General features: G+C 30.7%; 1 protein-coding gene across 4 annotated transcripts; it reads right to left on the reverse strand.

Moving 5' to 3' along the window:
* Window positions 1–2474: 2474 nt before the first annotated feature.
* On the reverse strand, window positions 2475–10332 carry LOC133777865 (uncharacterized). Of its 4 annotated transcripts, none has more exons than XM_062217620.1 (4): window positions 10090–10332; window positions 8695–8731; window positions 7309–7414; window positions 2475–7095 (listed from the first exon to the last, which is right to left on the reverse strand). In XM_062217620.1, exons 1-4 carry the CDS (start codon window positions 10154–10156, stop codon window positions 7066–7068), a joined length of 240 nt encoding a protein of 79 aa, XP_062073604.1. In that variant the 5' UTR covers window positions 10157–10332; the 3' UTR covers window positions 2475–7065. The 4 variants fall into 4 exon arrangements, with proteins under 4 accessions (XP_062073604.1, XP_062073601.1, XP_062073602.1 ...); XM_062217617.1 differs by having other exon boundaries at window positions 10090–10308; XM_062217618.1 differs by lacking the exon at window positions 7309–7414 and having other exon boundaries at window positions 10090–10308.
* Between the last annotated feature and the right edge of the window lie 3528 nt (window positions 10333–13860).

The raw sequence follows: 13860 nt of genomic DNA on the forward strand, positions 1-13860 counted from the left end.
ATATAACTCATATCGATCCCAAAATTATTCTTCATATCCTCCTTTATGCTGTTTGGTGGATAGCTAGTGCCATCAGTAGCATATTTGTTCTTGATAAGGTGCCCAATGATAGAAGGTGCTGCTTGACGGTGGTCTTTTTGTCGCAATTCTAGTGAGCAAGTATGTACACTATTATAAACAGTGATCTCAAACATCTCTGATCGCGCTACTTTTTTCCCTCTTATTCTCCAACCACAATCAGGATCCTTGCAGGTGATATACAACACATCAGTACCAGACTTCTTAACCATAAACTCAAAATTATTCTTCATTGCAAAGAGAGCCGCTTTGGTTTTCAATTCCATCTTGTTCTCAAATGTCTTCCCAAGATGTAATTCCCCCAACGCTATACCAGATGAGGGTGATTCAGAATGACTACAAGCTATGATATCTTCTTTTGTAAACATGGGAGCACTCCATTTTCTGTGATCTTCTGTTGAACATATTGAAATGTTCCCTGTATAGTTATATTCTGTTCCACCATGACGACTAGAGCTGGTGCCAGGTGTTCGGCGTCCTTGACTTGGTGGGTTCGTCCGTGCAATATGACGTATTGGTTGTTCTTGTGCTTCTTCTACTTGCAAATGTTCAGCTAATAGATCATCATCCACCGAATTGTCTCCTAATTCCTCATTGTGTTCGGCTACCGGATCGTCATTCACATAGGGGTTGTACTCATACTGGTTGTCCCTCAGGTCACCAATAGGAAATCCTAAAGTACTGGCTGCTCCCTCAGGTCCGGGAGTGGAATATGGGTCTGCAATGACAATATTTTTAACAGGAGTGACACACAAGGCCAACCTTTCTTTAGATGTTACTCCTATGAATGCACGGACACCAAGATCACTTTCAACATGAACGGGTGTAAACGGTTGGTCGCCGCAAGTGTAAGGAACCTCCAATTTCAACTCATACATCTGTTTATCAACTTTAAGTTCCTTGTGCAATATGTCAAGAAGTTGCAAGTACGTTACAGTATCCTCCATCGGTATCACCGTGCATTGAGGGTCCTTGAAAATCCACTTATTCCCTTGTAATTCCCAAACACCATTGTAGGATACAAAAACGTAGACAATAGAGCCTGTGTTGGAAAAAAAAACATTAACATTGTCAGGAAAACTGTCATTTTTCCAGAAATGCAATAAAAAATAACATTATCGAGCTTTATCGAGCTATTATCGAGTTGGAATCGAGCTACCATTTCTCAAAACAGAACACAAACCTAACCAAACCCTCCATCGAACCCCTATCGAGCTATTATCGAGTTATCATCGAGCTACCATTTCTCAAAACAGAACATAAACCTAACCAAACCCTCCATCGAACCCCTATCGAGCTATTATCGAGTTAGCATCGAGCTATCATTTCTCAAAACCGACCATAAAACACAACCAAACCCTCAATCGAACCCTATCGAGCTCATATCGAGCTACTATCGAGCTCAAATATTATAGATCCATTCGAACCCTTATCGAACCCTTATCGAGTTTCCATCGAGCACTAAACCGAACCTATCGAGCTATTATCGAGCTAACATCGAGCTACATCGAGCTCTTACAAAGACCTTCTTCTACATACCATCGAACCGTTATCGAACTGATGGACCCAAAACGGGTATGTTTTAAATATTTATGCTCGCAAGCGCACGAATCGTATTTATAGAATAGTGTTCGTGTAAGCACGAGGTCGAACCCAAAGGAGTTGACTTAAATCAAAAGAGAAAACTATTTTTACCAAAGTGAAATAAATTTCTAACCTAGTTCCAAAGATTGATGTGTTTTGTTTTAAAATAAAGAAAGAAAATACTAAAAAAAGTTAAAATGAATAAACTAAAAAGATTTGTTTTTAATAGTTATTTATAAAATTATTAAGATTTTAGAATCCACAAAATATAAATAATAATATTTATTAATATGTTGACTTCCCAAATTTTAGTGATAATTGAAATCAATCTAATTACCTTTTCCAAAACATTATACTTCCTTTAAGCTCTCTTTAATTCAAAAATATAGATTTTCCTTCACTTCAATAGTATAACTTTAAAGCATTAGTTGTGAATCAATTTAATGAAACTACAAAAAAAATCAAATAATGTTATTTCTAAAGCAAAATATAGTATTTTTGTTCTAAGCATTGGATGTGAACAATTTAATGACACATCTTAATCAAAGAATACTATGTTTTTGCACAATTAAGAACCAAGTAAAATATGTTCTAACAATCTAAAATACATGATATTATAGATTAAAGAAATATTTAGAAGAAGAAAAATCATAAACTTTATTGCTCATTTTGGGAGGTCAACATAAAATAAACACTATATAGTTATATCTTGGTTCATCCTCCACCTTAATAATTTTAAGTGGATTAGAAACTCATAACTATCAAAAACAAAATAAAAATTACAACATAAATAGGAAAATTTGGAGGAGGAACCTCCAAATTATTCCTCTAAAAATACATAAAAACTAATCTAAGAAAAGAAAAAGATGGAGAGAATAGAGAGATGGAAGAAGTGGTGTAAGAGAAGGTGTGCTTGAAATGGTGAAATGAGACTCCTATTTATAGATAAATTCTTTGGTAAAGGATAACACTCCTATTGGTCTAAAAAAAAAGCACATGGATTCATGCTCAAAATTGTCATCTTTTCCTATAGTTACAAATCTAATGGTGGAGAAAGAAGCACATGGATTGATGACATGGCATTGTCAAGAATTGGATTGGGCCTTTCATTTTGGGCTTGATTTCTTCATTTCTTTATACCAACATTTTATCAACATTTCATTTGCCCCAACAAATACACCTACATAAAGAAATTAAACACACATAAATTAGTAACAACATAATTAAACAAAATAAATACAAAAAATAAATAAAAATACATAAAATCAAAATAAAACTAATAAATTCAAAATTACTTAAAAAATTGATAAATTAATTTAAAACTCAAGAACTAAGCAACAATTGGCTTATAAAATGTGGTAAAATAACTCTATTTTGTAGAGTTATCACACCCCCAAACTTAATGTTTTGCTAGTCCTCAAGCAAAAGAAAAATTAAAAACACATTATTTTTTTTTAATTGGAGATATCAAATGTTTTCCTCAAAAATTGCATAATGAAAGTAGCTCAAAGAAAATTATGAAGAGACATTAAGCTCATATAATTAATCCAATAGTCAATCTTGCTTTCAACAACTAATTTTCAATATGGAAACACAAAACTATTTACCAAGTAATCATGTGGAATTTTGGAAAAATTTATGCAAAGATAAAATAATTAAATCTCAAGGAATGATGAATTAATTTTTTTTTCGTACCAAAGTCCCATAGGTTCGTTTTTCTTATCTCTCTCCAGTAATGTAGAACAACACAAAATCAAGGATCAATAGGACTTTATAGGCTTGTAATGTGCGGGTAAAGAAAAAGGTGAGAAAAATGATATTGAATTTAAGCTTAGATCACTTTTTCCTAACACATGAGTATTTCCGAACTTTTCACTAGACATCACAATATTTCAAGTATACGCCATAAAATTTCCATAGTAATTCTTTCCACCCATTTGGAGTCTTCAATTTTATTTTTTTTTAGCTTGCCACAATATTTTTGTTTGTTTTGTTTGTTTTTTTTTTAAGATGTGGCTTTCCGAATTTCTTTCCTATTTTCACTTTGGTAACAAATCAAGATGCATAGCTCTATGATATTTTCTCATGTGTAAAGAATGAAATTCATGAAGAAGTTTTAGATTTCACATATGGGTAAAACAATAACAAGGCTCGTGTTTAGCTCAAATGGGGTAAACTAGGGAATAATGTGCGTAACGGTGATTAAGTCAAAAGGCTCAAACGTTCCAAAGATAGCCTAAATCATTTCCCTAATGATGTGCTTTTCTAGGATTTCGCCTCAAGAGATAATTAATCGAATTCTAGGACTTGTGAGATTTACAAAATTTTATGCTTATATAAATTAATCTAAATTACACAAAAATTCTTAGAAAGATAGAAAGTGTTCTTTTATGAAAAATCTATATTTAAGCAAGACTAACTCAAAGATTAAAAATAGAGCTTAAGAAATATTCACATTTTTCTAAGAACTAAATTCAAATTCAATTTATCATCTAAAAATGAAACATCACCAAAAATTTTTTTTGAACATTTTATAATAAAAAACACATAACACTACCCCCAAACTTAAACAAAACATTGTCCTCAATGAGCAATAAATTTGAAAAAGTTAAGAAAACTCCCTTGAATGTATGCTTCCATGATTTGGCTCCTTCGTTTTTGGGCTAGAAGTTTCCTTCAATCTTATTTGAACTTGAAAAACATGAAACAAACACACAACAAACGTGAAATACAAAAGGAAATACAAAATGAAACTTGAAACTTATGGGTTGCCTCCCACAAAGCGCTTTAGTTTATAGTCTTTAGCCCGACTATTTTTTTTTATTTTTTATCCTACACCCAATCGATGGTGTAGAATTTCATTTGTAGGGTGAACTATAATGTTGATGCAAATGCCATAAATGAGAATTGAAAGCATCACACCTACAAAGTAATTAGAGACATGCAATTTTGGTGGCATTTCAATGAAGTAAGAAAATTGCACATCTTTTTTATTCTCATTTGGACTTTGAGTGAATATGTAAATTGGTTCAACTATTGGCTCATGAAATACAACAATATCTTTTTCTTTTTCATCATGAGCCACAACAATCATTTCATCCAACTTCTTAGTTTCAAGAATTGGTTGGATGCTTATCAACGGTTCTCCTACAACTTCATTCATTTTTTCACTCTCATTTTGACTTAATGGGTCGTGAGTGGGTTGACTAGGAAGAACTTGTTTTTCTGACTCGATCATAAAAGTTGCAAGTTGACTCATTTGTGTCTCAATTTTCAAAAGGGATTGAGATTGATGATGCAAAATTTGTTGGGTCGACTGCATGAACTGTTGTAGGGTATCCTCTAGAGATGGATTAATTTTTGGTTGAGGAGGATATGACAGATCGGGTTGGGCATAACCCAGATTAGGCGTGTTGAATTGATGCACATGGTTCATTGGAGACATGTTTTGACTCCATGTAGAATTTGGATTATAGGTGGGATCAAATGGGATTTCTGAGGAATTCTCATAAGCATGCACATCATTGGTTTCATTATAATCAAAGTGCGATGATGCATAATAGTTGTACTCAGGCTTCCAACTAAAATCAATGGGATTTTCCAAGGGATGACTACAATTCTCATGGTGATGAGAGTGAAATGCACTATTTATCTCCCTATGATCATCTTGAGTTTGCCTAGCTTGTAAGACATCTAGTGTTCTAGACAAATTTTCTATTTGAGCGTTGATGTCTTCTCTTTCCCTAGGATGATATGCATTGTTAAAATTCCTAGTACTATTCCAAGGGCATCCATTTTGGCTCATGTAACCTATGCTACCAATAGGAAACATGGCAATAACTCAATGACAATATTTTTGTGAAAATCTCAAGAAACCTTTTCTGATATGGAAGGTCAATTGAAATTGCAACCATAGAGCATAATTAGAATTTCAAGAGATTTTAATTTTTTTTTTTTTTGCAAATTAAAATTACAAGAAATAAAAACAATTAAATAACAAAACAAAATTAGCAAACATAAATGAATAATAAAATTAAATGACAAAGACAAGAAACATTTTCTGATGTGGAAGATCAGTCGAAACCGCAACCACAGAGCATACTTAGATTTTTTTTTTTTTTTTTTTTTTTTTGACAATAAAAATAAAATAACTAGTAGAAGAATTTTACTCACCTTGACACAAATTGTTTCTCTTCTTTACAACTCCCCGGCAACGGCGCCAAAAACTTGATGGACCCAAAACGGGTATGTTTTAAATATTTATACTCGCAAGCGCACGAATCGTATTTATAGAATAGTGTTCGTGTAAGCACGAGGTCGAACCCAAAGGAGTTGACTTAAATCAAAAGAGAAAACTATTTTTACCAAAGTGAAATAAATTTCTAACCTAGTTCCAAAGATTGATGTGTTTTGTTTTAAAATAAAGAAAGAAAATACTAAAAAAAGTTAAAATGAATAAACTAAAAAGATTTGTTTTTAATAGTTATTTATAAAATTATTAAGATTTTAGAATCCACAAAATATAAATAATAATATTTATTAATATGTTGACTTCCCAAATTTTAGTGATAATTGAAATCAATCTAATTACCTTTTCCAAAACATTATACTTCCTTTAAGCTCTCTTTAATTCAAAAATATAGATTTTCCTTCACTTCAATAGTATAACTTTAAAGCATTAGTTGTGAATCAATTTAATGAAACTACAAAAAAATCAAATAATGTTATTTCTAAAGCAAAATATAGTATTTTTGTTCTAAGCATTGGATGTGAACAATTTAATGACACATCTTAATCAAAGAATACTATGTTTTTGCACAATTAAGAACCAAGTAAAATATGTTCTAACAATCTAAAATACATGATATTATAGATTAAAGAAATATTTAGAAGAAGAAAAATCATAAACTTTATTGCTCATTTTGGGAGGTCAACATAAAATAAACACTATATAGTTATATCTTGGTTCATCCTCCACCTTAATAATTTTAAGTGGATTAGAAACCCATAACTATCAAAAACAAAATAAAAATTACAACATAAATAGGAAAATTTGGAGGAGGAACTTCCAAATTATTCCTCTAAAAATACATAAAAACTAATCTAAGAAAAGAAAAAGATGGAGAGAATAGAGAGATGGAAGAAGTGGTGTAAGAGAAGGTGTGCTTGAAATGGTGAAATGAGACTCCTATTTATAGATAAATTCTTTGGTAAAGGATAACACTCCTATTGGTCTAAAAAAAAAGAACATGGATTCATGCTCAAAATTGTCATCTTTTCCTATAGTTACAAATCTAATGGTGGAGAAAGAAGCACATGGATTGATGACATGGCATTGTCAAGAATTGGATTGGGCCTTTCATTTTGGGCTTGATTTCTTCATTTCTTTATACCAACATTTTATCAACATTTCATTTGCCCCAACAAATACACCTACATAAAGAAATTAAACACACATAAATTAGTAACAACATAATTAAACAAAATAAATACAAAAAATAAATAAAAATACATAAAATCAAAATAAAACTAATAAATTCAAAATTACTTAAAAAATTGATAAATTAATTTAAAACTCAAGAACTAAGCAACAATTGGCTTATAAAATGTGGTAAAATAACTCTATTTTGTAGAGTTATCACGAACCGTTATCGAGCTTCTATCGAGCAAAAAAATTGCAGAAAACCCAGAAAAACACAGATCGCGGAATCTCTCAAAAAATCCCGAAAAATACACCAATATAGGCTCAGATCTGTTCAAAATAGCCAAAAAAAATGTAAACAAATAATACCCAACACAAAATGTAAAATCTCATTACCCATGGTTTTTCTCCTCCAAAAACTCTCAAAATAGATGTTGCCTTTGATATTAACGACTTCACAGAAACAATGGAGATAACTAACAATGATTTTGACAAGAAAATTATACAAAACTGTAGGTTTTATGGAGATTTCGTGAGAATTAGAGAGAGAGAGGGAGGAGAGTGGAAGAGAAGGTTTTGTGAATTTTTGATATAATGGGAGGGGTATTTTGGGTATGGGAGGAAATTTTAGCATTAATTTGAAAATATTATTAATGTTGGGATTTTTTGGTAATATTAGGTATTATTAGAGATAAAAAGTGAAATTTCCCTTTTAAAATTACCTTGTTAAAATTTTTATTTCTTATTTTTAATTATATATTTATTAATTTACTATTTAATATTATTATTTTAATTTATGCTTTATAATTTTTTTAATTAACTGATTTAAAATTTACAATCATAGAAATTCTAATAACACTAATTTTAAAATTACATTGTTAAAATTTGTACTTTTTATTTTTAATTATATATTTATAATTTTCTATTTAGTATTATTATTTTGATTTACACTTTATAATTTTTTAATTAATTGATTTAAAATTTACAACCATAAAAATTCTAATAACACTAATTTTAAAATTACATTGTTAAAATTTGTACTTTTTATTTTTAATTATATATTTATAATTTTCTATTTAATATTATTATTTTGATTTACACTTTATAATTTTTTAATTAATTGATTTAAAATTTATAATCATATAAATTCTAATAACACTAATTTTAAAAATACTTTGTAACGATTAAAAATTCTATAGAAATTTTGGCAGCATAACAGTTGTAATCTAGCTTACCCAAAATTTAAAATTTGCATAAATACGTATAAATCACTTCCATAACATACATAAATTCAATACAATCTTTACTTCACAAATAAACAACAAAAACATATAAATTCAAAACATATTATTTAACCTAACATATATATATTTATATATATGATTCAAAGCACTAATTTTATTTAACCTAACATATATATACAATTCAAAACAAAAAAAATAATTTAACAAACCTGTTTTCCATACAATAAAATTAATATCAAATTCACAATAAAATTAACAAAACATACAAATTTATTTGAAAAACTACTAGAATTTAATTTAATTTAAAAATTATCTACACACTATTAATCACAAAACAAAAAAAATATTGAAAATTAAAAACAATACCCAAAAGCTTGAGAAGCTCCAGATGCTTCAATACAATCTGAAAAAAATAGAAAATTTAACAAATTCATAAAAAATACACAAAAAAAAATCATAAAAAAACTAAATTTAAAAGAAAAAAACTAAAGAATTAAGGTTTAATAATACTAATCTGAACAAAAGGGACCCAAAAATGGCTCTAGGCGGCGCTGGGAGGGGGAGAAAACCAGAGAGAAGGTTCTCTGTTTTGGAAAATGGCAACAAAAATGAAGAAGAAAGCCTCTGCTTGGGGGTTATATCGCCGAAACCTGTAGCGACGACATATCATAGCAAAGGTTCAACGCACCATTTCACTAAAAATAGTAAGACCTACTGCGACGACATGTCGACGTTATAGACTACGAAATGTGACCGAAATTTTTGGCGGTCCACTTTCCCCCATTTTTTTGGACCCATATAGCAACGACATGTCGTCGCTATTGAGTACATTTTTAACTAACACTTTCTTTTAATGGGTCTTTATAGCGATGACATGTCGTCGCTATAGGGGTCATGGAAATTGGTAACCGCCTTTTGGCGGTTACTTTCCCCTTAATTTATAGTGATGACTTGTTGTCACTATAGGGATGAATTTTCCCCACCTTTTCACACCACAAGCACTCTACAGCGACGCCATGCCGTCACTGCATGGTCAGTTCCCACCATTCTTTCCCTCCAAATTTCTGGTACCCTACAACGACGAGGGCAGCAAGAATTTGGAGGGTTTTCTTTGGCATTGTTGACGACCCTATATCGACGACATGTCATCGCTGTAGCCTAATAATTTCAATAAATTAAAAAAAATTATTTCTCGTGGTTTTCGACAGCATTTTGTAGTCGTCGTTGTAGATGTCGTCGCTATAGGGTCTTTTTCTTGTACTGAAATGGGCATACGATAGATCAACCCCACCAATGACCATCAATGCATAATCTTCCAATAGAACGCATGAGATAATAACTCCATTATTCAAACTAGGAATAAGGAAAATAAAACAACGACTAACTATGTTCATAAGCCCCGACATTAGATATCGGAATGCCACGTAACACATGGCCAATAGAGATTGAGGAATCCCCCAGATCTAACAGCCAATGAGAGAAAAATTGAGACCCCTAAAGAAGCGATTTGCGCAGATCGAAGAACCACCAACTACCCAATAGAAAATCAAAGCCATCCTCCCACGCTGCTATAACTACTAATCTCACTAATTTAGCAGGGCGGTGGTTGAAATCCACAATTATTTTGAATTTTAAACAAAACGAAGCCAACAAAACTATGCATAAAAACAACAAAACTAAAATAAAAATCAACCACCAATCAAGTGTAGTTTTAGATTTGCTACATCGTCCACCTCCACAGAATTATCCCAAACCAAATACCTGAAGTAGAAGATCTAAAGCAGCCACCATCCATGCTTAACCCCACCAACTCATTATGCAGAGACATCCTCTCGACTAGGCATGACCAGAAGTACGAACGACACCAATACTTTTAGTTCAGAAGAGAAGATGAAGAAAAAGGAAACCTCGGAAGCCCTAGCAGGGAAAAAAAATTCCTACCAAAATTACTTATTGGTACTACATTAAAAATACTAATATTATTTGTATGTATATTTGTATATTATGATAACAACAACACAATTTCTTTAGTTTTTTTAGTTCAAACTATAGTTTGAAAGTCTATAGTTAATTAATAAAAGAAGAAGAAGAAAAAGAAAAGTGGTAAGTAGCAAAAAGTATGATTCTTGGGGTAGGTAGCTAGAGTCCATTTGTCCCCAACCAAAAATTCTAGAATGGTTGATTTTAAACTCTACTATATCTATATATAATTCTACTGTATGGGCATAGAAAAATGCCACTACCGTATGATTATTTTTTTATTTTTTGTATTTAGAAAAATTATAACATAATTATATTTTTCATGACAGTGTATATTATAGTTATAACAGACATGTCACTAATTTTTGAGAAATTCAGACTAATTTATAGTGTCCAAATCAGAGTTCAAACAGTGTGTTTTCCACAAGTATAAAAACAAAATTAGTCATGCATATAATTGATTGTTTGAACTCTAATTATAACATCATAAATTATTAAAAAAAATTTAAAATTAGTGAGATGTTTGTTATAACTATAATATACACTAAAAAAAAATTAGGTTAAATGTCTCCCTTCCTTAGTTGACACCTCACGATGTAGTTTGGTATAATTGTTGCTAATTAGTCAAATATAGCCATCTACTCACACAGATTTGTCAAAGGGTGCCATCACTTCTCAAGTAAGTAATTTCTTGGTATTATCTAACGACTTTTTGATGAAATTTTCTCTCTTTCAGTGAAAGGTGAAAGAAAATTTTATTGAAAGAAATTATTGTAGCTGTGTAAAATATATGAACTAAAAAAATATTATATTGTTACTTGGCGTCTTGTCTTTACTTGACTCTCTTATATTTAACATGCTTGTATAGAATTGCTTGGAGCATGGAGCTTACTAAGAGTAAGAGCAGTCTTTGCTTAGACTTTGAATGGGATCAATGTGATCTCTTCCTTTCATATATAGTGTACGGTCAACCTTCAATTTCGTAGAATTTCTATTTTTTTTTTAACTATTACATGTTACAATATTGTGTAGATCGTTATAGCTCAGAATATATTAATGATCCTGGATCATAGGCAGACCTATGTTATGCCTAGTTGCCGAACCTTAAAAAAAAAAAAAAGTACTATATATCATTTGCAATTTAGCCCTTTTTATATATATCTTGAAATTTATAGGATTTCAAATTTGCAATTGAATCCTTCTTATATATATTTTGACTTTAATACTCATTTAAATTTTGCAATAATTTAATTTATTTTATATATATTTATATATTTATGCCCCTTTTATTTTATTTTTTTTGAATTCTCGCACCTGGTGAACAAATTTTTTGGGTCTATTATTGCCCAGAATTTTTTACAATCCCTAACCTCACACAACCCACCATAGGACATATATGTACACCCTTGGGGTAAGGAGCGTCGAACCTCGCCATGAAAATGGGGGACAACAACACCATAACCACGACGACGACGCGGGGGACTAGCAACACCACCATTTGGGGTACAAATTTAAATGTATATAAATATATACAATTTTTGCTTTGGGTTTGGTTTGAATCCATGTATTTTAGTTACAAAACTAAAGGTATCACCACTAGGCTAAGCAAATGGTGGTAAGATTTCGTATACTTTCGAATTGGTACGAATTTGAGCTTTTATTTTGCATTGTGTACTTTTAGTTTTTGTTAATCATAAATCAATGTAGATATAAATTTTCTAAATTATTTTAGTAATTTTGATATAATTTTGTTTGTGATTTATGAAATTAGAATTTTTGTAAAGTAACATTTTAAAAAAAAAATGCTTCCATTAGAGAAGACTGAAAAATTATATGCAATACTACATAATGGAAAAGAAGCTTGGAATAGAGCCATTCCAAACTACCTCACTATCTAGTCCTAAAGCCTTTCTAGCAATTTGTGAGCTTAATTATTGGCTTCTTTAGGTACATAAGAAAAGTTTAAATTAGGGAAAGAAGATAATGAGGATCTAATATCCTTAATAAGATCTGAAAGTGATGACATATCCTGTCAGGGTTGCAAAAGTCTATCAATAACTTTCTTAGAATCCATTTCAATACATGAGATAGGCAATGAGGCTGAACCACACCATTTAAGAGTTCATAAAAGTGCTTGCCCTTCCATTATTGATGAGGAGAAACTCCCTTGAATGGGAACAGCAAGACCAGCCACAACATGTCCTTGATCATTCTGAACAACAACTCCAAAACCAATTCTGTGGCGACTGGCACAAGAAGCTGCATCCATATTAACTTTTAAATGATTTGAAGGAGGTAGAATCCATTGAATAGCTGATCTTGAAACTTTAGCCTCTATATTGTTATGATGCACTTGTTGAGAAGACCAATAATCCTGAAGAAAAGATGCAACCTAACATGCTACTTCTTTAGGAGGAATAGTCGGTTTCTTTAAAAGTACAAAGTTTTCTATTTTTCCAAATGGCCCAGATTATACAAAATAAAATTTTAATTCATGTTTTGTTAAAAGTTTCAATGTACACAAAATAAACTCTGAAATATTAAGGTGTTGGGGTGATATAAAAAAGTTAACAAAAGCTAAATTTTTCTATATCTTTTGAGCTCTAGAACAATACAACAAAGCATGAGAAACCATTTCACAAGAAGCATCACAAAAAGAACAAGGAGCATGTAAAATTTTACTAGATAATAGATTTGAGGCTGAGGGTAATAGATGGTGAATAAGCTCTCCAAACACTACAACAAAATAAGCATTTAATGGCTACATGGCGGAGACATTGTAGACATTTAATGTCTCCCCTGGGAGACGTTGAATGTCTACAAAGTCTCCCCAAGGGAGTCATCATAGGTACATACAACGTCATGGGAGTCATCATAGGTACATACAACGTCTCCCATGGGGAGACTTTGTAAGCATTCAATGACTCATATAACGAGTCATAACTGGTTTTTGTATTTTAAAAAAAAAATTAAATAATTATTTTCAGTATATTAATTAATAGAATTAAATATATATTTTTTTGAAATAGAATTAAATATATTAATTAAAAAATCTGAATTATATGCAAATTTAAATTGTGAATTTTCATTAATAAAATTGAAATGTGAATATAATATGTTTTTGCTAGCTAAATATACAAAATTGTAATATTTGTTGTTAAACATACAAAATTGACAAATATTACACTAGCTAGCATATAGTAAGAAATAAAAAGTAAAAAAAAACTTAATATGTGGGATGCTGACTTTGAATTATCGGTAGCATATGGTTTGCCCAGTAATGTTGCATTTCATTAATCTGTGCTGGTGTATGTGGCGTAATGTTTAGCTACAAAAAAATACAAAGTAAAATATATTAGTTAATTATATATAATATACTTTAATAATAAATAAATTGTTAACTTTGTATAAATTTATATACATACCTCTTTCTTCAAGTAACATCCAGGTCGTGAATGTTCAATGTAATCCTTCAACATTCTCATCACATAATATCCACATGCCACATTGTCAGGTTGGTGTGGACACTAATATTTAAATAAAATGTCAAGC

This window comes from Humulus lupulus, chromosome 5 (genome assembly GCF_963169125.1).
Source record: "Humulus lupulus chromosome 5, drHumLupu1.1, whole genome shotgun sequence".
In the NCBI taxonomy this organism is placed as follows: Eukaryota; Viridiplantae; Streptophyta; class Magnoliopsida; order Rosales; family Cannabaceae; genus Humulus; species Humulus lupulus.

What these genes read in the sequence shown, in the direction of transcription:
- LOC133777865 (XM_062217619.1), bottom strand. Translation starts at nt 5,494, where the DNA reads ATGTTTCCTATTGGTAGCATAGGTTACATGAGCCAAAATGGATGCCCT.